We start from the raw sequence: 26397 nt of genomic DNA on the forward strand, positions 1-26397 counted from the left end.
GAAGATTCCATCTCATCTCTACCGTGTTGCTTTGTTATTGAATATTTAAAAGCTTATTTAAAGTCTTTCCTTTATTATTTTGCTTGTATTCCGGTAAGTGCGTCTTTGACAGCAATATTATTACCTCTCTAACCAGGTCCTGCTCCAGATTGTGTCTACTGAGCAGCATCCGCCTCTTGAATCGGCGGCACTCCAACTCGAGGTACTGCCTCTGACGACGCAGGAGATTGGCTTCTTCTTCAGCCTGGTAATGCTGGAAATTCTCCTTCTGCTTGGAGAGCCACTCTTGTTTCTCCTTCTTTGGAGTACTCTGGTTTTCGTTTAGCTCCTAGCAAATGAGAACTCATCAGTCATTGCCATTCTCAGATTTACACGCTATATACTAAATAAAATTACCTTCAAATGGTCAACTATAAATTATTGATTGCTGTAATTAACTGCAAATATCATAAACTACAATAACTGCACTACACACAAGCGGAAAAAGGGCAGTACAAATGCACTTTTTGCTTCATTAACGGCAACACTTTTGCCTCAGTAGTTTCCCAACAAAGTAATTACAATAAAATGATTATTTCCTTTGAAACAAAAGCCTTCCAGCAAAAGCAGTATGTTAATATGTAATAAACAAAAGAATACCAATATAATTCTGTATAATAACCAGGAAAGCCATATACAGTACGAAACAAGTCTCGGTACTTGTATACCTTCACGGCTCCCATGGCATGCGATGCAATGCGATTTTTCCGGGGTTTTTAGGCATCTGTTATAAAAATCGCATGCCATGCGATGGCATGCGATTTTGAGCACAAATGCATCCAAACGCATTTAAATTAGTAGCAAACATGTTAAATGTACCCCAAATGTCTTTTTTCACACTGTAGCACCCCCACTATGAACGCCAACCCGAAGCGTGGCGAGCGCAGCGAGCCCGCGAGGGGCGGTGGTACGCGTCCTACGACCTTTTCATACCCCCACTATCGACGTGGAGTTGAGAATAGAAAGTGTGGCGAGCCCGAAGCGTGGCGAGCGCAGCGAGCCCTGCGAGGTGACGCGGATACCTTCACAGGTATCCGTGTCCCCTCGCGGGATCACAGCTATCCGTGTGCGCTCGCCACGCTTCGGGCTCGGTGGCTCACCACACTTTCTATTCTCAACTCCAAGCCGACGTGGATAGTGGGGGTATGAAAAGGTCGTAGGACGCGTACCGCCGCACCTCGCGGGCTCGCTACGCTCACCACGCTTCGGGTTGGCGTTCATAGTGGGGGTGGTACAGTAACAAATGCCCTTTGGGGTGCATTTAACATGATTTTAACACGTCAAGGATTTTTGTGAAAAATGGCATGGCATGGGATGCGATTTTTTCCTATATGATGCCCATCGTGGGAGCCGTGATACTACACAAGTACCCAAATCTTTGTTAATTTCATAAAATGCACACTGATTGGTTCTCTAATACAAATACAATAACCAATCATCTCAAATCTTTCAATCGTCGATTGCACAACAGCTCCAGGTAGAACATGGGCCTGGGCAAACGGTGGTGCTCTAGCTGGTTGAAAGTCCCAGCATACCCTCAGCAGGTAAAGCATACTGGTACCTGTAACTTCACAACAGCTAAAACGCTACAGGCTGCTCTAACCGTGCACATTTTTTTTTTTTACTGGTACAGACACATTCATTCACAGCAATGCTGCGATTTATATATCACTATGCGCACCAGCCCACTCTCTTTTTACATGTTAACATGCATTGACTCCTCATCTTACAATTAAAAAAAAACATGCTCACTGTTCTACATTCAGATTTCCTAAACAGAGATTTAGTTTTATTATGATTACCAACACACAGCAAAGAATACTGAAGAAACAGATGAAGCATAAGGGAAAGGTCCACTATAGTAACTCTTACTACTGAAGCACTGGGGAATAGTGTATGAAGCTGGGAGGATTGGGTAACCTGGCTCCCAGTGTGGTGCTTGAAACTGCTAACCCCTGGTGCACTGTCCTGCATCTTGGGAGAGCCCCAGCAGTCCCAAGCTGCAGAGACATGTTGGAAAAAATATTCAAATGTGCGATAAAAAGGTATGTGCAGCACTGAGCCAGCAAGGCGCTGCCTGAGCTGCAGTGTGTAAAGCTTGGCGCAGGGCACCAGCACAGAGTATAGAAGAGCATTGATGGTACAGGGATTGAGGGGGAGGGCAGTGGGCTACTGCTCCACCAGCCCCTCTCCCAGGCATAGGGAATACCTTTGACTGTCTGTAAATACCCAGTTTGTTGTATCACCGTCTCCTATTGTGAAGCGCAATGAAATAAGCTGCGTTATATAAGAAACTCCACACAGCTAATTGGATAGGAAGTTACCATTTGGTGGGCAGGAGACTGTCTGGGATCAGACTGCTCATCTATGGAGCTCAGATTCCGGTAGAGATGGTAGGAAGTGGCCTCTAGCAAAATCCAGGTAGACAGTTTTGGAGGGCACTATCCCACCACTACACATGTGCTGGCACCTGGGTATCAATCATCGTACCATGTGTTCCCAGGAACAGAACAGTGACTACTCCCAGGTGTTCTTTAGGGACAAGGTTAAAGATGTGCATACTAGGCACATGCGCTTAATTGGAGTGCGTAAAATCCACAGCGGGGACCTCCCCCTGCGGTATGGTGCATTGGAGTCTGATAAAAGGGGGCCTGTGAGCCTAAAAGTGTGTATATCAAATCTAGAACATCAAGAATTGTACTGCTGTTGAACTTCACCAATCTGTGATACCACAAACAGTACCTGCAAGGGAAGATTCATGTTTGAAGGCTTTTTGAGCAATGAACATTGCCTCTGTATCCTGCAACATCAGAACTGGCCCAAATATCTATTCTTAAGTGGTTATGGAATAAGACCAGTGCTATAAAGATCCGCCTTCTGCAAGCTACCTTGCAGGCACTGGTCCAACGTGGTGGACCAGTGGGAGTCAGCAGACACCAACCAGGTGGTGTGGCAGCGGCCTATCTTACAGCTTCAGCATACAAGCAGTAAATGGTTTACAGACTGTGAAACAGAATTCCCTAATCGCTCAAATCCAGCGGGATCAAACAAATCTGTGATAGCCTGGAGCATCCAGTCTCAATCTGCCATTATATTGCAGCACTCCAAAAGCTCATAATATAGTAGCACAATGGTTTTTAAGAGCTGTGACAACGAGCAGTGCGGACTGCCCGCCGTCACACCTCGCACTGTCAGTATTCAACTAATCCCTTGCACACGCCATTTCCCCGGCGCTGGGTTTCTGCAGCAACGGGGAAATGGCGGGTGCGGGTGCTAAAACAGCAAGGCTCCCTGCATTAGGCACGAGCCTCGCTGCTTGGGGGAATCCTCGCCGTTAACTGACAGCGAGGGTTCCCCTGGAAAATTGAATAGGGTGAGCGGCCGGCGCGGGGGTTAAACGGCGAGGATGGCTTGTTTTTGGTGATCCCTGTCGTTTAACCCCCTCACCAGCTGCATTGAATACGGTCCATAGATCAAAAGTCACACATCTGACATAAAAAAGTTACTAAGAGTTAACCTTAACATCACATTTAACCCTCTACGTACTTCTTTCAGTTGTTCCTTTCGTAATTTATATTCCCGCTTCTGGGATTCCAGGAAGCTGTTCAGCTCCTTCTTTTGCTGTGCCTGGATGTGCTGCTGGAATTTCTTTTCTTCATTGGCCATCAGTTTTAGCTGTAAAGAGCAAAATATACACAGTACTGTACATGAAAATGAAATATGAAAAAAGACTTGTGGCATTCATTTCATACATGGCCAATGTTTTTGTATAGGTTTCATGTGGCCCACATGTACCCAGTTGAAAGAAACACTCTAGTACTGTAACTCACCTCTTTATCCATGGCTGCTTGGTGTTTCTTTATAAGTTTTTCCATTTCTGCTGCGAAGTTGTTGCGTTGGGTTTCTAGATCTTTGTCTAGCCGGAGCCGATGCTCATCCATTTCTGCCTTAAGTTTGTTCTCCAGCGCCATCAGTTGCTTTTGATGCTGCCGCCTCATACGCTTGTAGCCAGACATCTGTTCCCGCAGTTCTGAGTCTTGCTCATGTTCCTGGATTTGCCTCGTCACCTGTATAAATTACATATACTTTATTTTTCATAGACGCCATCCAAATATAACATTGTGGAACCTACTCTTACAACAAATCCTCTTCTATGAATCCAATGGCGGATGAGGATACAGGGTTCAGCACCGGCTTTTGCAATTTGCAGATTTTTACAGCAACATTTAAAATCGACAATATTATTAAATACCAAAACAAGTGTGTTCTGTCTTGTGGAGATAAAACATAGAAACATAGAATTTGACGGCAGATAAGAACCACTTGGCCCATCTAGTCTGCCCATTTTTTAAACATGTTACCTCAAACCATATTTGATCCTTTTTTTTTTGCAAGGATATCAATATGCTTATCCCAAGCATGTTTAAATTGTACTACTGAATTTGCGCCTACCACCTCTGATGGTAGGCTATTCCACTTATCTACTACTCTTTCTGTGAAGTAATTCTTCCTCACATTTCCCCTGAATCTTCCTCCCTCTAGTTTCAGTGCATGTCCTCGTGTTCTGTTGCTCCTCTTCCTGTGAAGAATGTCTCCCACCTGTACCTTGTTAAAGCCCTTGATATATTTGACAGTTTCTATCATGTCCCCCCTTTCCCATCTCTGCTCTAAAGTATATATATTAAGATCTTTTAGTCTTTCCTGGTACGTTTTGTGATGTAGGCCATGCACCATTTTAGTTGCCCTTCTTTGTACAGTCTCTAATGTATTTATATCCTTCTGGAGATATGGCCTCCAGAACTGAACACAATACTCTAGGTGAGGTCGTACCAATGACCTATACAGTGGCATTATTACTTCTTTCTTTCTACTGCTGATACCTCTCCCTATGCAACCAAGCATCTGACTTGCCTTCTTCATTGCTTTGTTACATTGCCTACCTGCTTTTAAGTCCCCTGAAATAGTGACACCTAGATCCCTCTCTTCCTCAGTAGTTTCCATTATAGTGCCATTTATACTATATTTAGCCTTTGGATTTCTGAGACCCAAGTGCATGATTCTGCATTTTTTGGCATTAAACTGTAGTTGCCATTCTCTTGACCATTTCTCTAATCTACCTAGATCCTCAATCATTTGTTTTACCCCTCCTGGTGTGTCTACCCTGTTGCATACCTTTGTGTCATCTGCAAAAAGGCACATTATACCCTCAATTCCATTTGCAATATCACCAATAAAGATATTAAAAAGCACCGGTCCAAGTACAGATCCCTGGGGTACTCCACTTGTAACCTAACCTTGTGACCTCTGCGTGACAAAAAATGATGCAAACAGCTAAAGAGAAACACTAGGATTTAGCAATTACTTTACTTTTATTCATATCGCAACTGCATAGTGCCAAGGAACCTACCAGCGAGGCTGTGCGTATTGTGGCAAAGTGTTCTCTATTCCGATAGTGAGACTTGTGGCGGGAAACCTGTGGAGGAGACTGTGGTTCTGATGGCCGCATTTTAGTCTCTGGCTCCTCAGGATAGTTTTCTTCCTCCTAAACAACAACAACAAAAAAAATCACTTGGAACACATTCATTTACAATTGATTGCTGCCAATTTAATCTTTAAAAAAAATCATAATCAGAGTGACACAAAGTCATTCAATAAAATGCAGATATAGTATAAAAGTAATACTCACTGGTTTCAGGTGAATGACCGAGCTGTTTGACATCACCGTGTGGTCTCCTTCCATCATATCCAGCTCACTCTTGTCATCTGAGGCATCTGGAAGACTATTCACACTACTGCTTTGGCTACTGGCGCTAATGGACATGCTGGGGATAGACTGGTTACTACCGATGCTGTTCACAGTCCCTGTTCTGCCAACTCCATGTTCTTGCTCCTATAAAGAATGAAACACTCATGAAGTAAAAGAGGAGGGAAAAAACTAACAAAATATAACGATCTTTAATTCGGTGTAACAATTGCACACTGCAAGTTAGGTGAGGCCTCGCACTCCCCTCCACCACCCCTGCCCCCCTCTCTGAGTTTTTCCAGATCCATAGATGGGTTGGCCTTGCTTTAGCGCCACATTATTCAGGGGAGAAACTCCACCCTTTGCTTGGCATAGCAGCATAGACAAAATACAGACATACAGTCGTGTCCTCATACAATATTCCATGCAGCGGGAATTGCCTGGCGGGAGTGGAAGGTGATAACATACGAGCCAATCAGCTGTGAAAATGACAGTTAAGAGTTCATTGGCTGGTGCGTTATCCCCTTCCACTTTAGCTCCTCTTTTTAATAACTTTACCAGACTCGACGAGCGTGCGCACAGACATTACAACAGAGCGCACAAAGCAGCAGTGGTCCCTTTTTGCAGTTGTGGACTCAATTAATGTGTGTTTCACCCATTAACTACATTGTGTGCTGTGTTTTGAATGTTTAATATAATTTTGAAGTAAAGTTAACACAAATGCTGAACATCATTTTCCAGTTATATATAAGTGACGCACAAAAATGTAAATTTCCTTCCAAAGTTGCACAACCAAAATCTTTTGCCGCACACAGCCTTCGTAAAATTAGAGGGAACATTGCTGGTGTGTCTTAGTCGCATTGTATTCCGTCAAACACATTTTTTTTAAATGACGCTATCAGAGTCTCATGGGGTCAGAAGGGGCTGTTTGTTCAACTGCCGCAAAGCTGTATAAAAGATGTCTGCATTGATAAAATGGACATGGCCAACTAATATGTTGGCCAGTCCAATATATCGTCTACGGGTCAACAAATCTAGCAGGAAAGGTATAGGAGGGTTACAATTGTATAGATGGGGGAACAGGTATCAAAATATAAGGAAATGTAGGGTTGGTCAAAGGAGAGAGATGGTGGAAAAAGCAGACAAGACATCGAAAGGTTGTTACTGAGGGATGAGAGGACAGAGATCAACCTAATCCACAGCAATTAGTTAACCAGATTGCACATGAAGAAATTGAAGAAAGAAAAGATGTAGGGGTAAGAGGAGATGGTAACCACTAAGTAAGAAAGGCGTACAACAGTACTATACCATGGAAAGAGGGTGATGGGACTAAGCAGAAATAGGGCAGCATGGAGGAAAAGGTGTGCGTGGAGGAATAGGGGGGAAACTGGAGAAAGAAGTAAAAAATTTTGAAAAAATCATAATGGGAATAGAGGCAAACAAAGGAAACAGGGAGGTAACAGAAGTGGCAGCCCAAGATGTTTCTACCTTAAAAAGATCCCCATATTAGCAAGAACAGCTGTGCCAATAAAATAGATAGGATTCAATGGAAAAAGCAGAAGAGTAGGGAACGGTGCATGTACGTTTGTACCAGGATGAAAGCGGATACAGTCACTGTATAGACAAGCAATAGGTCGACACCACTAGGTCGACATGCCTGACATTGGACATGCGGTTATGTCGACAGTCAAAAGGTCAACATGGGGTTTTTCATGTTTTTGTTTTAGCCGACGGGCGGTATTTCATGCCCTACCATCCACTAGGGTGTGGTGGTAGAATAAAGTAGTGTGCCGAGTGCAGTGAGCCCAAAGCATGGTAAGCGTAGCAAGCCATGTGAGGGGACGAGGTGCACTTTTTCAGTGTCCATGTGGATCGAGTTGACCTTCGGGACAAAAAAATATGTGAAAAACCCCATGTTGACCTTTTGACTGTTGACCGAATGACCCTGTTGACCTAACCCCATGTCGACTTTCAGTCATGTCGACCTTGTGGTGTCAACCTAATGCTCGCCTGTCCAATGATCCCATTCCGCAGAAAGATACGGTGTGCGTCATAGCAGTAGTTTACAGTAAGGTCGAATTTGTTTCTTCATTTGGGATAATATGTTTATTACAGCTAAACAAGTATTTTTTGTTGTTTCGTGCCCATTATTTATTAAAAGTCACTTTCATTTTAAATATACTTTGCAGTGTTGGTTAGTACAGCCGTGACCCTTACTGCAGCATGACTACATATTATCAGGCAATGCTTTGTAGTTATGCCAAGCATGTAAGATGGGCGACTCTCCTTGATAAACATACCTCTTCCTCTTCTTGGGTTTCCACAGCAGGGCCATTATGGGCCTCCTGGAAAAGCAGCTTCTTCATTTTACGGTACTGTAGGTTATCCAGCTCCCTGACTGCATCTTTTGTCCTCTGGATCAGGTCAATTAACACTGTTTCTGGCCGCTCACGCATGACAAACATGTGCTGTAACATGACAAACAGAAGAACAGTACAGTAACAGAAAAAAATTCAGAGAATGTGAACTTAGTGGGTGATTCAGTTGCACAGTGTTTGTATTGCTGCTGTGTCTTTGTACATAGCAGCAATGCAAATATATGCTAATGCCGCAGGAGGCACCTGAGGGCAAAAGATGCCTGCTACTGGCATTGCAGATGCTGCCTCCAAAGATCACCATTGAGACTCATCAGTAACACCATCTGTCATCACAGCAAGTCTAAGGCTGAACTTAATAGCCATTTCCTCCCTGTAGCCAGCAAATCTGCAAGATGCAGACACAGTCCTTGGGACTAAAAAATGGAGGAGGCACCTCAGGTTGTGGAAATGGAACCAGTCATTGCCCCCCCCCAAACGGTCAAAGTATGGCTTGGGGCAATACAGAGATCAGCACATGACATATGAGAAGATCGCTCACCATCAAAGTTGTATGTATAATATTGGGTGTGTGTACAATTCTGAATCAGACCCTTAGTGCCTTGTGTAAGAATAGCCTTGGTGTACTTATAATGGAGCTGCATCCGTTCTCCTGTGCTGTGGGGCACCCATGAAGTTAGGCATCGCAGGAGACGGAGTATAACCTAGCTCAGGCTTTAGTCTACTATGCATCATCGGAAAAATAGAATCATTCATTTGTAAGTTCACTAAATAGAAATGTCAGACTGAAATAAATGGACTGAGCCCTTTTATTCTGTAATTTAGTCTCTGCACATAAAAATAAGGAAACCGTGGTAATATGCTATATTGGATAGCCCATGGATGCAAACCACCAGTTTTCACATGTCTGAGATATCATTAACTTTAGCACTTCATGTCACCCATCCGAAATGTAATGTTTTCCGATTTAGACATACTGTATAGCATACAGCAGGGTCATTATCAGCAGGACGGCGGAAGAAACAAGGTGGCGGAGGAGCGCTTATCTATGTTATACACAACAGAATAAGAGTAAATGATCAATTGGGTATCACATAAAAAAAGTTTGAAAAAGTTGTCAGAGAACAACGAAACGCGTTATGTTGCACCTGCATATTGGACACTGGACTTTGATTCTTATCCCACTTGGACCAGCTCCCCTATTCTACCTTTATCTTGGATCCCCATAACTACATCTATCCTTCCAACTGGACATCATATCCGGGACGACACCACCACCGCCTGCTTATTATTGGAGACCTGCCGGCTTGTAGTCAGGGAGATCTGCTCCTCATTCCATCAGGAACAAGCCATAGGATTTCCAGTCAGGTATATGGACACCCACAATACCAGTTTCTTTATGGATTACATAATGGGAGACCAAGAATAATCACCAGAAGGGAGCCTCAATAGGAACAAGCGGGACCGACAAAAAGTATAATCTTCCACTGTCCTTCTAATCATAATTTTATCAGTGCATATATATTTTACATGTTCCTGTAACAAGGAGAATCATTTATGATATTTTACTTTCTAATTTGTGAATTATCCGTTTATTAGATGTTGCAGTTTTCTAAATAAATGTACCAAACATTTTTATGTGATAGCCAATTGAACATTTACTCTTATTCTGTTGTGTATAACATAGATACGCGCTCCACCACCACCATGTTTCTTCTGCCTTCCATTTTCTTAGGGGAGTGACCCTCCCCAGTGTGTAAGCAGCTAGTGGTTTAAATTAATTTATTTAATTCTCAGGAACCAAATCTGCATTTTGCTTTTAAAAGTTTAGCACAGTGGTTCCCAACCGGTGTGCCGTGGCTCCCTGGGGTGGCTAGGGACACTTGCAGGGGTGCCATGTGTTAGTGGTCCAGGACCAATTAAAATTATTTATGGACAATTATTTATGGACAAAACCAGTGCTTGTGGCTGCCAATCATAAAATATGTGTACAAATAGAAGCAAATACTGCCCTTTCCAACATAAGTGAACCTAAGAATCACAATCTACTTTATTTTATACATTTATATTTTTTGTATATTTTGCTTTTGCCCAAGGGGTGCCGTGAAAATTTCTGATATTCTAGGGTGCCGTGATTCAAAAAAGGTTGGGAACCACTGGTCTAGCATCATAAAGTACAATGTACAGTATTGTCTGGGTAGTTGCTGTGTGGTTCAGTATGAAAGATGAACCTAAGTGTAGCTAACAGGCCTCTAACACTGAATGGTCAACACTGCTTTCAAAATCAAACTGTTCTTGGTTACTAAAAACAATATATACTGAAGGCACTCGGTTGGTGCTACAATTTACCTTGACTGTTGCAATAATCTTTGACTACTGTGTTTGAGACAGCAATGCATAATCACTATAGAAAAGGGTATCACAATGTACAGTGTAATAAGGAAATATTCACCTTAAGTAGCTCGTCTGATGTTGGTCTGTCTTGGGGGATTTTCTGGAGACACGAATCTACAAAGTTTCTAAAGTAGTCAGACCTGAATAAAAACAGGAACAAAAATACAATCTTGAACTTTTGAAAAACATTGTATTTATTGGAATGTCCTCTTCTGCAGTTACATCTAGAGAACAACATAAGTCACCAAAGAGTTCTGCGAACAAAAGCATTGTATGCTTTACATTAGGCAATGTATTATTTTAATAATACTTACCAGCCTGTCAAAAGTATAGGACAACAGTAATGTCAGCGCACCCAAAAAAGAGAAACACTTGAATTGCCCCCATAGGGGTGAGGAGCATTATTAGCTTCAGTTTTTTTCTATATAACAAATTCTGAGACCAGAAAAGACAAAGGATTCCTATAAGGGGCACACAATACTAGCAAATGATGCATCCAATTCTTGTATTATCTTCATATAGTGTCCCAAGAAAAATAAATTAAAACTTAAACTTTAATTGATTTAAATAAGCTGAATATTATTTAAAATAATTTTCCAGTGAAAAAGTGTGATGTGTTATAAGGTAAAATTTTAAAACCAATGCCCACTGTGTGTGATTGTATTATTTATGCAGGATAAGATAGGGATAATCTAATACAATACAGGTACGGTATACCGTATCTGTAAATCCCCTATACAAATTATTCCAAAAACCAGGGTTTTTTGGAACAATTTGAATTGCCCCCCCCCCCCCCCCCACCCTTTTTTGTACTTACCACAGCCGGTCTTCAGCATCCTCTGAGGCGTCTCCAGCGATCCCAGGAGTGCATTGCGCCAGTGACGTCACCGGCGCACCTGGGAACTCGCGCGATGCACTCCTGGGACCGCTGGAGACGCCAGAGACGGTGCTGAAGGCCTGCTGCGGATGCCGGGGGACAACGCGGGAGCCGAGAGACCATCAGGGTACCACCAGTGGACAGGTAAGTATGCCTAAAAAAATTTATTACAAAAACCGGAAATATCCCTTATCCGGAATGCTCGTGGTCCCGATCATTTCAGATAAGGGATACTCAACCTGTATAACAAGTTCTGTCAGAGTTCGCTCAAAAGTTCTTACAACTACTTTTGGTACTTATTTCCTAGCACGGCGCCAGTCTCATTAATTGTATGCCTTAAGTTTAAGGTACTTAAGGCATACAATCAACGCGATGGACCTGATTTTCTGTCAATCAACTGCTAATTTGCCGGTGAAAGAGAAAATCGCGTTGATCGCGGCCCATAATATGCGACCGACGCGATCAACATGATTTTCCCATAGAGAATAAAGTTAAATAATTTTTTAAGTCAAAATCAGGTTGATCGCGTGATTTTACATAGGTGGCAATGTGAAATGGGACAATATGGCCCATTTCACATTGAATATGGGTCAAAAGTATGTTTAATGCCCCCACATTGTTAACGCCACCCCGCTATTGACGCCAACCCGAAGCGTGGCGAGCGCAGCGAGCCCACGAGGGGTGGCGGTACGCGTCCTTCGACCTTTTCATACCCCCACTATCCACGTCGGTGTGGAGTTGATTTTATAAAGTGTGGCGAGCGCAGGGACGCTGCTACCTGTGAAGCCCGCGAGGGGACGCGGATACCTGTGAAGGTATACGCGTCCCCTCGCTGCGCTCGCCACACTTTATAAAATCAACTCCATGCCGACGTGGATAGTGGGGGTATGAAAAGGTCGGAGGACGCGTACCACCGCCGCTCGCCACGCTTCGGGTTGGCGTCAATAGTGGGGTGGCGTTAACATTGGGGGGGCATTTAAAACATGAGGGGGGGTTTTGTATAAAAATGGGGGGTTTTGAGGCTTTTTACATTGAAATCAATGTAAAATCGGGTCTCAGGGACCATTTTACATTGATTCCAAACGGGCATTAGCATCATTTGAAGAATACAGACTGGTTGCAATATATTTTTTTCTCTCTCCCCGCTTTTTGAAGTTTGGTGCATATGGCCCACGGTATTTTACTAACAATGCTGTGCAAAAATTTTAGGCAGGTGTAAAAAAAATGCTGCAAAGTAAGAATACTTTAAAAATAGGGTTACTAATTTAGTGTCATCGCTTAACTAAATGCAAAGTGAATGAACAGAACATAAACATATCATTTTTTGGCGTGACCACACTTTGCCTTCAAAATGGGATCAATTCATCTAGGTGGTTGTAGATCGTCTCACAGACAAAGGCCCTTATTCTGGTTGACTTGTAAGGCTGCAAAATTTGCAGCCTTGCGAGCCCACCAAGGGCTGCCCATCACCCGACCCCTTCCGAACGCCCATGGGTGATTTGCATCAATCGGTGACCATGGAATGATTTCTACAGCACTCGCAGATTTCTACAGCATGTCTTAGATCTGCGGGCGACCTTTAGTCATGAGGGATACTCACCAATCACTAGACTGAAGTAAGGGAGATTCATTCTGCGCTATGTGGTATAAGGCACTCATTGCATTCATATTAAACAAAGGAGGTTTCCTTTCAGCTGTGGGACAACAACATCAAACTGTTTAGTCTTGCAGAAATCATCAACATTCTTCATACAATTATAATCAGCTGCTTCTTTTTAAGTAAAACTAAGGTCAGGCTGCTTGTGTCATCAGTGTTGTGAGTCTTATGACAATCTGTCATGTTTTCTTTGTTTCATCAATTTTCTATTAGTACATTTTCTACATCTATATAACAATTTGCTAAGGTTGGTCTTGTCTCCAGCATGCCCAGTGGGAGCAATGTTTTCCACTGTGCCTTTTTTGCACATATTTAAAAGGTAATTCCTGTGTATTTAAACTTGCAGCACAGCATTTCTCTTACAGACTGAGTGATGTTTTCCTGCATCTGTGGTGCAAATAAGGAACAAATATAAAGACAAAGTTGCTATGCTACACAGCGTCTTTTACGGAAAATAGATAAACATAGAAGTTGCCTTTCATATTTAATCAACAGAAGTCTCTTCCCCTTCACAAGAAACCTCCATCACTAAATGTGCGACTTAGGGTGCGTACACACGGTGAGATTTTACTTTCTATTCGAGCCCTATTCAATCTAGGTCTGTGATGGTTACAGTGTCCCCATTCAGTTTTGGCTATGTAGTACAGATCTGTAGTATATAGTCTCGCCTGCCAAATCTATTTTTCTATTTAATTTACGCTACATGGGAGCGCACATTGGGATCAAATCTGCATCGAAAGTAGAAGAACCAATCGATGCCCATTCGATTTTCTATTTGATTTTGCTTCTCAACCTGTGTACCCTCTATTACACCCTGAAACAAAACACGCATAGATTTACTTTTGATTTACCCCAAATCCACCCCCTTTCGATTTGGCATTTGCTTTCCTTTCGATTTCATCACATTTGATCTGAACTTTTGCATACGATATCTATTTCGATATGCATTCAATACATAGTGTACACTTCAATTCAATATTTCCTTGCCTGCACAGTCTATTTTTCTTTTCGCTATAGAGAAAAAGGGAGTGCATATCGTGTAGAATCGAAAGAGTCTTAAAAACAGTTCGATCTAGATTCAATGTAACTTTTATAAGCAAAATCGAATCGAAAACCTGTCAAAATTGAAGCATGTGTACACCCTTTAACCCCTTCCGTGGTATTCACGAGAATTTTGCGGGCTATGCCCAGACTGGCAAGCCCGGAAAATTCTCAGGAATGCCGCTAGTTAGATGCAGTGCTGATGAGCTGCCCGGCTCTGGCTGCTCAGCGGTGCGTCCCCCTTCCCCTCCCGTCTCCCCACACCCGACTGTGGGACAGTCTATGACAGTGCACAGACGTCACGCCGGTTGCCGGGGGGCAGGGCTGGGCATCGGCTGATACACAGTTCAGCGGTACTGCCCGGACCTGGGGACACAGTTGTGGGTATTTTTTTAGGGAGTGCTGCCCAGAACAAAACTCGCCCAGTGGGGAGCTCTCCCTAAAAAAAATAAAAAATGGGTTAAAGCAGATTTTTAAACCAATGAAAATTGGTCCTGCCTGGTGTATGAGGACACATCTGGATCTGGAGGAACTATATTAAAAAATATATATTGGAAGTAATAAAAATAAAAGTAATAGGATATGTAAAATTAGAAATGCCCTCAAATCAAGAATAAAAATGTAAAATTAAGATGGTAAATTAGCTAATCCCATTTAAGCAATAATTTATATAATGCATTTATATCTATTCTGTATTCTTTTTAGGATAACGCAAATACTCTATAGTGAGCTACGAGACCGACTAGAAGAGAGAAACCTCTGCACCGGGAAGGGGTATGTTTTTAGTGGGGATGATTTAAAATGGAGTGGGAAGTGGGACCAAAAAGACCCTCTATATGTTGGGATCCTTTACCAGTTTATAATAAAAATAAAACAAGAGAACAGACTACTTGTTGTGTAACTGTTGAAGGTGAACTTTCAGTAAGGATCTAAAAAAACAAAATTTTTCATCGGTCAAATTTTGACTGTAAAAGTAAGTACTTGCAAACATCAAATTAAATACAGTACATTTTTAACAATTTTGCAATATTGTGATTTTACATTGCCAAAAACACCTAACTATATAGATCAAACTGTGACATGTATAATATTCAACAGTTTGAAAACAATGGGCTGGATTTACCTAGTTCAATACAAGTTATCCCAAGAGACCAAACATCCACTTTCCCATCATACTGTCCTTCATCCATGGCTAAGATTACTTCTGGGGCCATCCTAAAATGAAAACATTTAACTATAACACATCACAGGGAAAATAAAAAGCTATTTTTCAGGTGTAGAGAACCTGTCTGTTTTCATATAATTGGTTCATAAAAAATGTCCATCTTTCCTTGCAACTTTCCATTTGCTAATCCCCCTTAATGGATGAAGGGGGACACTCAATCCTTGCCAATATTTCCAACAGGAGAAATATCGGCAGTTAAGGTATTCAATCCCGGCCGGAACCTGCTTGCTACAGACCCCCCTTCCTGCTGAGTAGAGTCTGTATTGTTGGAAAAGGCAGTAGATTGTCAATCCTCGGACATTGAAACTCAACACCGGCTCATCAATGAATTCCGGCTGTCGAGTTATCAGTGCAGCGAGTGAAATGAAAACGGCCAGGGATTCTGACTGTCTGGCCGTTCCGACAGTCGGAATCCAGGATTGAGAACCCTCCAAAATAGTTAAGATTACATAGGAAACTTATTTTTCACAAGATGCACTTCCATGCAATTATGGTTTGGGTGTAGGTTCTACGCAATGGAAATCACTGATCAATAGATCTACAGGATTCCCACCAAAGCTACTGATGAAAAAAACATTTTGTAAAGAGAAAGTGACATGGGTTAAGTACATTTTATTAAATATATTTTTAAATAAACCTTAGCAAGAACATACTAATAAATGAAATAAAATGTCAGAAAATCACTAGAAATGGTCAATTACCGACTAAAAAAAAAAAAAAGACAAACAATTATGTGCTAGGATTACATAGTGTGCTGCAGTGTGGGACACTGATAACAATAGCCCTGAAATATCACACATTTAGGATTCTAAGATTTCAGTTTCTATAGCAACACAAACCTGTCTGTAAGAAGAGACACTTGCAAAGTAATAGCACATTTTAGGCTTTTACAGTAAATAACACAGGTTTCTACAACCACTTACCAATATGGTGTCCCCACAAATGAATTGGCAGGAGAGGCTATTGACGCTGACCCAAAGTCAGCAAGTTTCACCTGGCCTGGCTCTGTGAGAAGGATGTTGCCCGCCTTGATATCTCTATGGAAAAATAATGTATGACATAGGCAGATATTTCATTATTTCATATCTAAGAATGTATATTTTTATTTTCAGTTTGTGTATAGGAACAGCTGTGATTACAACACCCGCCACCATGTATTTTACAAACATTTTAACAAATCGATAATTTTGTTGGCGTGTTCAATATTCAGTCATAGGGCAAAATGATGGTCTAAGATAGTTACCGTCTCTGGGCTAGATTCGGATGGAATTGCACAGCTGCAGGGAAATGGCTACGCAATTCCACACAAATAAAATGCAAATTTATCAGGTGGTGTCTGTAGAAAATAGTCGCAGACTGCATACGCCTGCGAGATTCAAGTGCTGCCCTTTTTTTGCAGAATGGTGCCGGTTCCTGCAGCCCCAAGCATTATCACTCATGCAGAGGCCAATGTAGAGTCAGCTGTTGCCAGCAGCTGACTCAATATTTTATACATTGCTAGTTCATCTTCCTTATCTCCTCTGGTCAGAATATCAACAGAGACAGAAAAATCAGAATAGTGGGAGGTAAGATCCGGTAGGTATTTTAACCCTAGTCCAATGACCACCTTTATCTGCTAAATAAATTGGTTTCAGATGTTATTACAGGTTATGTATCCCTTACCCAAAATGCTCGGGACCAGAAGAATTTGGATAACAGATTATTCCGTATTTCAGAATGTATTTATATTTCATTGATGTATCTTGAGGTATCTTGCATTTATGTTGTACAGGTTGAGTATCCCTTATCCAAAATGCTCGGGACCAGAAGAATTTTGGAGAACGGATTATTCCGTATTTTGGAAAATTTTCATATTTGATTGAGGTATCTTGCATTTATGCTGTATAAACACATCAGACACATGAAATAGACACAAATATATTTTATTTGTGCATGAAACAAGGTTTTAAAAAATGAAACAGTTTGTGTGCAATCTCAGACACTGCATTTGAATTCCAAGCAATCATGTCCTTGCACATATTTAGTGCCAGTTACATGTTATTTCCCTAGTAGTGCCAGATGTAGCCAGTAGGTTTTTTAGCAAAAAATAAAAGTACATTTTGGAATCTATGGTTTTCAGAATAATTTGGATAACTAATTTTTGGATAAGGGAAACTCTACCTGTAATACCTACAACATAATAATAGAGGAAATTTGATATAAAATGTAAAGCTGCAGTACCATCTAAGTGACAAAGTTTGTCAAAATTAAATGGCATGAGATAAGGAGAAATCCAAAAACCACAATCCATGGGATTGAGACTCCTCCTGTATACTCCTGTATACCTCCTGTAAGTATAAGAAACACGTTAATAATACTTGGTACGGGTTGCTGCAGTAGGAGAACATCAGGAAAACATTTCTAGTTGGTAGAACGCTTTACAATTTGTTCTAAAGGGATGATGTACACAGCACACAATCTGCTGTAGCATACAAAGTCAATTCATTTTACACAACTATTCGTGACTGTCATAGGAAAAGGAAGGTTTTCACTACTTACCTATGGATTAAATTATGAGAATGCAAATAACCTAATCCTTGCAGGGCTCCATGAGTGATCGCCGCAATTTCGTTTTCTTGCAATGGCTTTTTGTGTACTGAAATGCATTAAATAAAATGACACATGTAAAACACTCCCAAGTTCTATGGAAAAAAAAAAAAAATACCTACATGGTATAATTAATTACTCTTGTATCAATTTTCATTTTAATGCTGTCATCTCATAAGAAACAGGTGCTGTTGTGTCCATTCTTGCACTCTGAACCAGCCACAACCCATGCAGTTCCTCTTTCCTGCCTGCGGTGGCGTCCTGCTCTGGTACTTACAGCACAGTCTGGATTCTACCTCCGCAAGATACAAAACAGAGTGTGCTAGAAGCACCAGAGCCGACAGCAGCACCCCAGGCAGGAAAGAATAACTGCACGGATAGAAACAGGTGCAGGGTGCTAGATCGAATACTATGCTGGGTTTTGTACAGTTCATTCATGCAAATATATATGCTATAGGTTGCATGCTGTGGCTTGTAAAAACAAAAATTTATTAAAATCTTCAGGCCAAATAAGCAGTTATATTTTGTTTGTTGATACAGCAGAGAATCTAACGCAAGGTGACAATGAGGCCTTGTGACTTTCTCAGTAATTAACGACAATGCTGTTAAAATCCAGGAAGAAAAAAAAGAATTACCTTCTAGCAAGTCTGAAGCAGAACCTAAACAATATTCCATGACCAGCTGCGGAGAGAGCAAAACACATTTACAATGCAATCTGTACATTAAATCGGGATATACAGTAAACTACTCCTTGTCCTCTCTGAGGAGTCAGGAAGTTTTCATCCTCATAATAAAGTCAATTTGCATATTTGTGTGACAAATTTACATTGGAATTATTTAATATTATTTCTCTTAATTTTACGCCATTAGTAAAATACCATTCTTTGACTGAAATATGTAACCAGGCAGGAGGGCCGTCAGGAACGAGGTGCTGCGGAGACTCCAGACAGAACGGGGGCCCCGGACTAAAGTTTAGAAGGTATAGTTTGTCTTGAACAAAGTTGACATTTCCCTTGAAGCAATGTAGAGGTTGAGTAGATCTGGCCAGACAGTGGATCGTACAGACATATCGCCTACATCGCTCAGTGTGTATGCACTCCCGTGGTCACTTGTGCTAACACCAACTTTGACGTGTTACACATCAAACATAGTGACATCATGCATGTTAATGAGAGACGTGTTCGTTCCATCCTTCATCAACATTACCCTAGTGTGTACGGGCGATCTGGGCTGATGGCGATCTGTTCCAATGTCAGAACGAATCCCTATTGCTCCAGGGTGGAATATAGCTGCAATTAGTCACATGAACTAGTAGTCCTTTTACATTAAAATGCAGGGTCGCTCTCAAGATTTTGTATACAGGTGCGACCTGGGACTGGCAACGCGATCTAAGACGGTGTCATCACCGCTCACAGGCAATTGGGGAGATCCTCTCCTAGTGCCAGCTCTCCATATTCTGCCATGGGCCTTTCCTGAGACAAACCCTGCAAACTAACCTTGCGTTAAAAAAAACTTTCCCACCGAACCGCTTCTGGGTTATAAAGGCATCAAGGGGTATTAGTGTTAAGTGGGTCTGGTAGAAATAGAAACTAACATGTATGCTACAACAACATTCTATTTAAAAGCTTATCTGCCCTGACATCTCTGATATCTTAGTGACATCAGAGTGATAGCACGTCATGGGCAGCGGTGCCAACCCTTATAGCACACTGAATGTTACAAGTGAATGTCAGGTCACCTTTGCTACACTAGGAGCCAAATGAGAGGCTTCCTAATAACACCCCTTCCCATTATATCCTAGGGCTGTCAAGGGCAGCTGTGCTCACTAGTGGTAGCTTTACAGCATAAAACTTCTACCTTTGCGCTGCTACAAGTTTTTACGTGCACAAAATGGAGTCCAAGGGGCCAGCATAGAATGCAGGCAAGACATATAGCGCTAATGGTACAAACATGAGAACATAAGCACACCTAGACCTCAGAGAGTAAATGTAACTGCAGCATAATTCCATAGTCTGCATTCACAATCGTGACAAATACGCATGTGGATCAATTTGCATGAATCACAATAGTTTGTACAGAGAATCCAAATCTGGTGAGAACATCACTTGTATGTATGATGCTCAAACGATAAATCCAGAACAGGTAATGAAAAGGATAACATAATAGACTTCTTACCCATGCCGTGTGCTCCCTTAAATAGCAGCCTTTATACTCTATACTGTTCGGATGTTGTATCCTTTGAAGGAATTTGACTTCTTTGATGATATCCTGCCATTTCTGTTACAGTAGGTGAATAAAAATTTTACATTTACCTTTGATATAATGATGGAAGCAATAAAGCTCTATAAATGGTCTTTCTTCAAAGAACGGAATAGTCAAGGTCACCTTTGTGAAAAGGTACTGCTGATATAATAAAACATTCTAGCTACTTTTATTTTTAAAATAGTCAAGTAACTTAGATTATTGCAGGGTTTGAAATACAGATCTGATTTTTTTTTTTTTTTTAAATGAAAGATCTAATTTATGAAACACAGAAATGCAAATCTACAGGCCACGTTCTCCAAACCACAAGCCTACAACTGCACAGACGCACCTGGTTTCACAGCAATGTGCATTTATTCACAGGCTACAGTACAAGCTCAGTCTGCGGGGTTGTGAACGTTTACACTGGATGATGGGAGAATTAGATATGCACTTACAGTACTTTATCTTTAACCTTCCTTATGTGTCAAACCAGTTAGGTACAAGGTTACTACTGCAACTGTGTAGAATGTCAGCAAAATCAACGCATCTCGTCCCCATGGCATCTGAATTGGCCACAGACTTGATGATTTTTACCATTAATTATTACTTTCTTCTATTTTATTCCTAAAAGTACCTGTGCAATACATTTGTGTGTTCAGAGATGGACACAGTTAACATGTCAAAATATGCTTATGTTAGAGAATGCGTCTGAGGGAGAAAAAATGCCTCCTGCTAGCAATGCGGGTTCAAGTGCTGTGTACCCATATGCAGTATCGGATCATCTGCAAGATGTTACTCAGAGTGGATGTCAACGCTCAATTCCAGAAAACAGGAGCAACATGTCCACTTTTTCTACACGGCCCCGCACCCTGTCCCAAACAGTTGCAGGCTGTCAATCATGCTGCAGCACTGGGCAGTAATCAATGCTTTTTGCGAGCTGTGACAATGAACAGTGCTGACTGCTCTCTGTCACCATTCCCACAGTCAGTATTCAACTGACCCCCCTGCACATGCCGTTTCCAGCACGCTGCGTTTCTACAGCGACAGAGAAATGGCGCGTGCTGCCGCCAAAACAGCGAGGCTCATGGCTAAATGCAGCAGGCTCCCTGCATTAGCCATGAAAATCCCTGTTTGAGGGAATCCTCGCTGTCCTCTGACAGTGAGGATTCCCCGGAACGTTGAATACGGTGAGCGGCTGGGGCGGGGTTTAAACGGCGATGGTCACTTGTTTTAGCGATCCTCACCACTTAACCCCCCTCGCCGGCCTCATTGAATACTGCCCACTGTCTGCAATGACACAGGACCCATTATGAACATGGGTTCTGTGCAGAGACCCACCATTGTAAATGTACATAAACCATTGGTTTTGCATATATCTCTGAATTCATCCCACTGATCAGTTCAGACTGCAACTTTTGTGGCCAGGAGGGTACAAGCATGGTACCACTTTCTAATATGGGAAATATAAAATATAAACCACGATTTGTCATTTTGCCTATCCAGACATTGATCATCAATCCTTTGGGGCAACATAAAAAAAACTTTTTCCAGCGTATTAAAAACCTCTGACTTGCCATTCCTGGTCATTTTGTGGATGGAATTGTTGAATTAAAGATTTCCCTGACAGCGGGAAAAAAATAGTCTAAGCCTTTTTATTGCTTTGTTCTTCATGCACAGGCCGCTATAGTCCGTCTAGAGCAGCTATACAGACGGAGGCAATAAAACCCTGGTAATATAATGCATACCTCATTTGACTGCTTGCCACTGTAGGACATTTTCTTAATGGCCACCACTTCATTGGTACGCACATCATGTGCCTAGGACAGAAGAAAACAGGATGAAGTTGAAGCAGTGTTTATAAATAGCTCTTGTGACAAATAGAATATATACCTGCTAAACAACATAACACCTATCAGGACATGTCATTTACAGCACATTACGAGGCCTACTGCTTGCAGAATTGTGAAAGCGATATGATGGTTTAAAGAACATTTGCTGTCTACTGAGATTAACAAACAGCAGCAGCAGCAGCACTGAGGTCCAATAGGTGCCATCGAATGCTCTGCTAAAGCAAGGACAACATTGTGACTAGACCTAAACCTGGTTTCTCTTTTGAATGGGTTTAATAGTTCATGAAAGGCAAGCTGGGCCTAGCTTTGAAATGCTGGGTGTGCACTTGGTGATTTACATGCAGTTTGGGCTCTTTGCATGCGATTGTATTGATCAAACGCATGAAAAGCTCCCCCAAATCACATGTGATTGACAGCAGGTCTGATCCAATAGACTAGAACCTGCGAGTTACAGCAGATGCAGGAGTGACCTGCTGGATGGCATCCGAGCTGGGCAGTTTGGCAGGGATCGTATGCCATATAGAATATGCGATAGGACTGCATATGTTCTATATCACCTGCGAATCTGAGAAGTGGTCCTAGTGTATGGGGACCTTATGACTTGTAGATAAAATACCTCGCTTATATTTTGCATAAAATGCAATTCCAAACAATACAGTTCTGACAAAACTATATGGAAATAACAAAAATTGTAACTTCTAGTGATCGGGCAAAGCAAAATTATAATGAAAAAAAAAAAAATGAAAAAATATTCCTGACACTATATTGTTTTTAAGTAATGTTGGATCATCCATTCATACTCAAATGTGGGGTGCAGTATAAGTAACAGCATCAGTTACTCCTGCGAAGTCTGCTGCGTGTGTGGATCGGAGCATTCAATCAGATGACTGCAAGAGCCTAGGAGGTAGAGGGAGGCATTTTACAATGAGGTGGGGGAATGTCAGCTTAGCGAGCTCAGTTCAGTCTCCTACTGTTATATTATATAATGTATATTACAGGATGTTTATATTAATAGGAAGACCACTTTTTGCATATGATCAAAGCGGATGTAATGTCGCCTATACTTTTGTGTTTGTTTTCTTGCTCTGTACAACACTGAAACAAATCAACCACCAAAAACTTTCACCTTGGTGGCTGGCCTTACTAACCGCTTACTGCAGTATCTCTCCCCTCCAGTACTTTGGGAACTAGAAGGCTGGCTGGAATGAAAATACAGTAATGTATGGTAGCAAATGACAACTTACCATTTTCTACCAAACAACAGAACGTGGTTAGGACAAATTGGTTAAACTAAACATATTTCACAAACTTGGCTGAATGACTGTTTACTCATTTTAGGGACCAAATGCCAACTGTCAGTTGCTCACATAAATTACCAGATTATTTTCAGCAATCTGTAGGTGTATGGTCCACTTAATGACAGTTGTCCGTTTGCTCTCAAACACTTGAAAATGACCGAAAACCATCATGCAGGCAAGTTGTTTTAATCAGTTTCATTTAGCCAATTTAAACAACTTTTCCATGATTGGGAGCAAATAGTCAATTATCTTTGCTTCCATACATTATCAAATTTTCATTCCAGCCAACCAGCCTGTACGGCGCATTTTAAAGAGAGCCTCAGGTGGCAGTAATTATTTCAACTGTGATGTGCGGAGATCTGTAAATCCCGCAGTGTTGGGACTGGAGTAGGGAAACACTGGTGCACTGTAAATGCTGGCCCTGAATAAGTTTGAGGTATTACATACACTGCACTTTGTATAACTACAGCTTGCTATAAAAGTGTTAATTATACCTTCTTCATGGGCTGACCACACTCTCTCTAAAATCAAACATTTGGAAACCTCCCTCTAAAAATCCTGCATTTGCCGCTTCTATCTTAGTTTAATTTTGTTTGTTTTTTGTTATAATGGTCCTACTGCAGTGGTTCTATGTGCCGTGGCACCCTGTGGTGCCTTGAGAACCCGTGCAGGAGTGCCTTGGTTTGGTGGTCCAGGATCAATTCAAATTAATTATGGCCTGGAAAAAGCAGTGTGTGTGGCTGTCAGTCAAAGTATATGGGCAAACAGAACCAAATCGTATCCTTCAGTACATAATTGATGACGTATCAGCACATTATATTTGAGCAATATTCCTTTCTTAATTTTGCACAAAAAAAACAACTTTATGCTTAGGGGGACCGTGAATAAAATGCTCACACTACAGTAAATGCCCTACTGCCAAAGGCTGCATGCAGGAGACAAATACCTCCACTAGAGGGTGCCACAAAATTATACTACAAGTGCCAAATATGAAACCTAATGAAATTCACAAATATAGGCGTATATTCAATGCCGATTAGATGAGCTATGAGGGCGAGCCGTGCCTATTGCTCGCCCTCAGTATTCAACTGACACCCTGCACTTGCCGTTTCCACCTCACTATTTCTAAAAAGCGAGGTGGAAACAGTGAGTGGGGCCATCAAAATGGTGAGGCTCGCGGCTATATGCTTGCTGTATTAGCGGGGAACCTCACCGTTCAGGGGAATCATCTCTGCCCTCTGCTGGCGAGAATTTCTCCCGAAACACAGAATAGGGCGATCGGGTTAACCAGGTAGGATGGCTTGTTTTCGGCAATCCTTGCTGAAACAAGCCATCCTCGCCATGAAAACCCCCCTCGCCGGCCGCATTAAATACACCCCATAGTTGCAAGTAATCAAAAGTCAGAAAAGGCACTAACTACGCAGTACAGCTTGAAGTGGTAAATGCCATCATACATACAAATAATAAGCAACACATCTGTAAAGCTTTTTCTATACAGCCATGTTGTACACAATTCGCCCTCCTTAAGGTCATAGATCACATTTAATGCAAGTGACAGCAATACCTTTTTTGTTAAATGTCCCAAAAAGGAGAGACATGTGTGATTCATTTGTGGCATTTCATGGAGACAAAGCTATTTGGAAGCAGTAAACAAGCATCGGTACATTGCACTGGTTTATTTCTGTTTGCTTTGTACAGCACTTATAAGACGACTTCTGTGTAGGAGTGAAGAAGAAGTGGTAACTCTACGTACACAGAATAACAGCCACTCCCATCTATGTCATGCTGGACAACTATTCACCCCGAACAAAGAAACAGAATTAGTCACTGCCTGTCCAGGCTGTACTTCCAGTGTAGCCAAATTGTAGTGTTTTTTTTTTTTTGGACACACATTCCATTGGTTTGCAGAATAAGTGCTCTCTGCCCAGTACCAATCATGTGTCTCATTTTAGGTTCATGCAAATTAGATTTTGTATTTATGATTATGGTTTCACATTATCATTCCAAAGCTGAAGCTTGCCCTGGACACAATTCTTAGGGTAATCCACAGTTACAAGTCGGGAAACAGGATTACTGCCCTGAGTTAAAAGATGCAGGCAACCTGTTCCGTTGGTTATATGTATTATGAGGTATTTAAGACTACAAACAGCACAGATCAGAGCAATAGAAAAGTGCAGAATTAGTGATATTCTGTGGTATCCACAGGGTAATACAGTGGTTTGTATTAGGGTTTCAGATCTGTTACTGACTGTACCATCCAAATATGAATATGTACAGTATATTACAATGCATAGCAATATTCCTGTCACAACACCAGTATATAAAGTTCTAATGGTACATTTAGTTTAGCTTGCCTATAATAATACTTATTTCACAAATATCCCTATCCTGTCACACAGTCCTCCTACCAAGCAACAGGAGAAAATAACAAAAACAGGGCTACGGAAATGACTGTTGCACCAGCAAGTTAAAAATGCCAGCTCACTATAATTGCCAAGACAATGGGCCAGATACACTAAGCTTCAAGTGATAAAATGGAGACTGATAAACAACCAATCAGCTCCTAACTTCCATGTCACAGACTGTGTTTGAGAAATGTCAGGCAGGAGCTGATTGGTTGGTTATCTCACTATATATTTTCATAAATGATCAGCGTTATTACCAGACATCATCTTCATGGACTAAAGATATTATGGAGTTCGGGGATGGAAAGGACATCCCCCAAAATGGTTTTGTATATTTAAGACAAATGTTTTCCGTGTATGGTATGGAAACAGTATGTGACCAATTTTGCCTGTAATTGCCACTGTAAGTATGTTGGCATCCACATTTCAAAAAAAGAGGCTGTGACCCCCTAGTAGTTGTCTGGTGGTCTGCAGACAAGATCAAGCATTGCTATGGGGAACTGGGGCATATTGGGCCCATCTCCTTCATACTGGCCACATACTTCGACACTCTTGAAAGAAGGCATGCCCTTCAAACAAGTTATTTATTTCCATGCATGTGTGTTGGCATACGGTCGAATTGTCGACCCCAAGTAGGTCCAGTGTCATTAGGTCGACACCGTT

The 26397-nt window shown here is 41.6% G+C and overlaps 1 protein-coding gene across 2 annotated transcripts in view; it reads right to left on the reverse strand.

The window, feature by feature from the left end:
• The window catches only part of TAOK1 (TAO kinase 1), an 83704-nt gene that overhangs the window by 16323 nt on the left and 40984 nt on the right, over positions 1-26397 (reverse strand). For both annotated transcript variants that reach the window (XM_083172327.1, XM_083172326.1), the window contains exons 4-17: positions 21927-21998; positions 20113-20214; positions 18573-18618; positions 17890-17986; positions 16275-16388; positions 15250-15341; positions 13029-13122; positions 10610-10691; positions 8083-8250; positions 5726-5929; positions 5447-5581; positions 3870-4106; positions 3586-3714; positions 125-328 (exon numbers count right to left, since the gene is read on the reverse strand). In XM_083172327.1, coding sequence (XP_083028453.1) covers positions 125-328; positions 3586-3714; positions 3870-4106; positions 5447-5581; positions 5726-5929; positions 8083-8250; positions 10610-10691; positions 13029-13122; positions 15250-15341; positions 16275-16388; positions 17890-17986; positions 18573-18618; positions 20113-20214; positions 21927-21998 — 1776 coding nt within the window. The remainder of the gene's footprint in view (positions 1-124; positions 329-3585; positions 3715-3869; positions 4107-5446; positions 5582-5725; positions 5930-8082; positions 8251-10609; positions 10692-13028; positions 13123-15249; positions 15342-16274; positions 16389-17889; positions 17987-18572; positions 18619-20112; positions 20215-21926; positions 21999-26397) is intronic.

This window comes from Crinia signifera, chromosome 2 (genome assembly GCF_055691185.1).
Source record: "Crinia signifera chromosome 2, ASM5569118v1, whole genome shotgun sequence".
In the NCBI taxonomy this organism is placed as follows: Eukaryota; Metazoa; Chordata; class Amphibia; order Anura; family Myobatrachidae; genus Crinia; species Crinia signifera.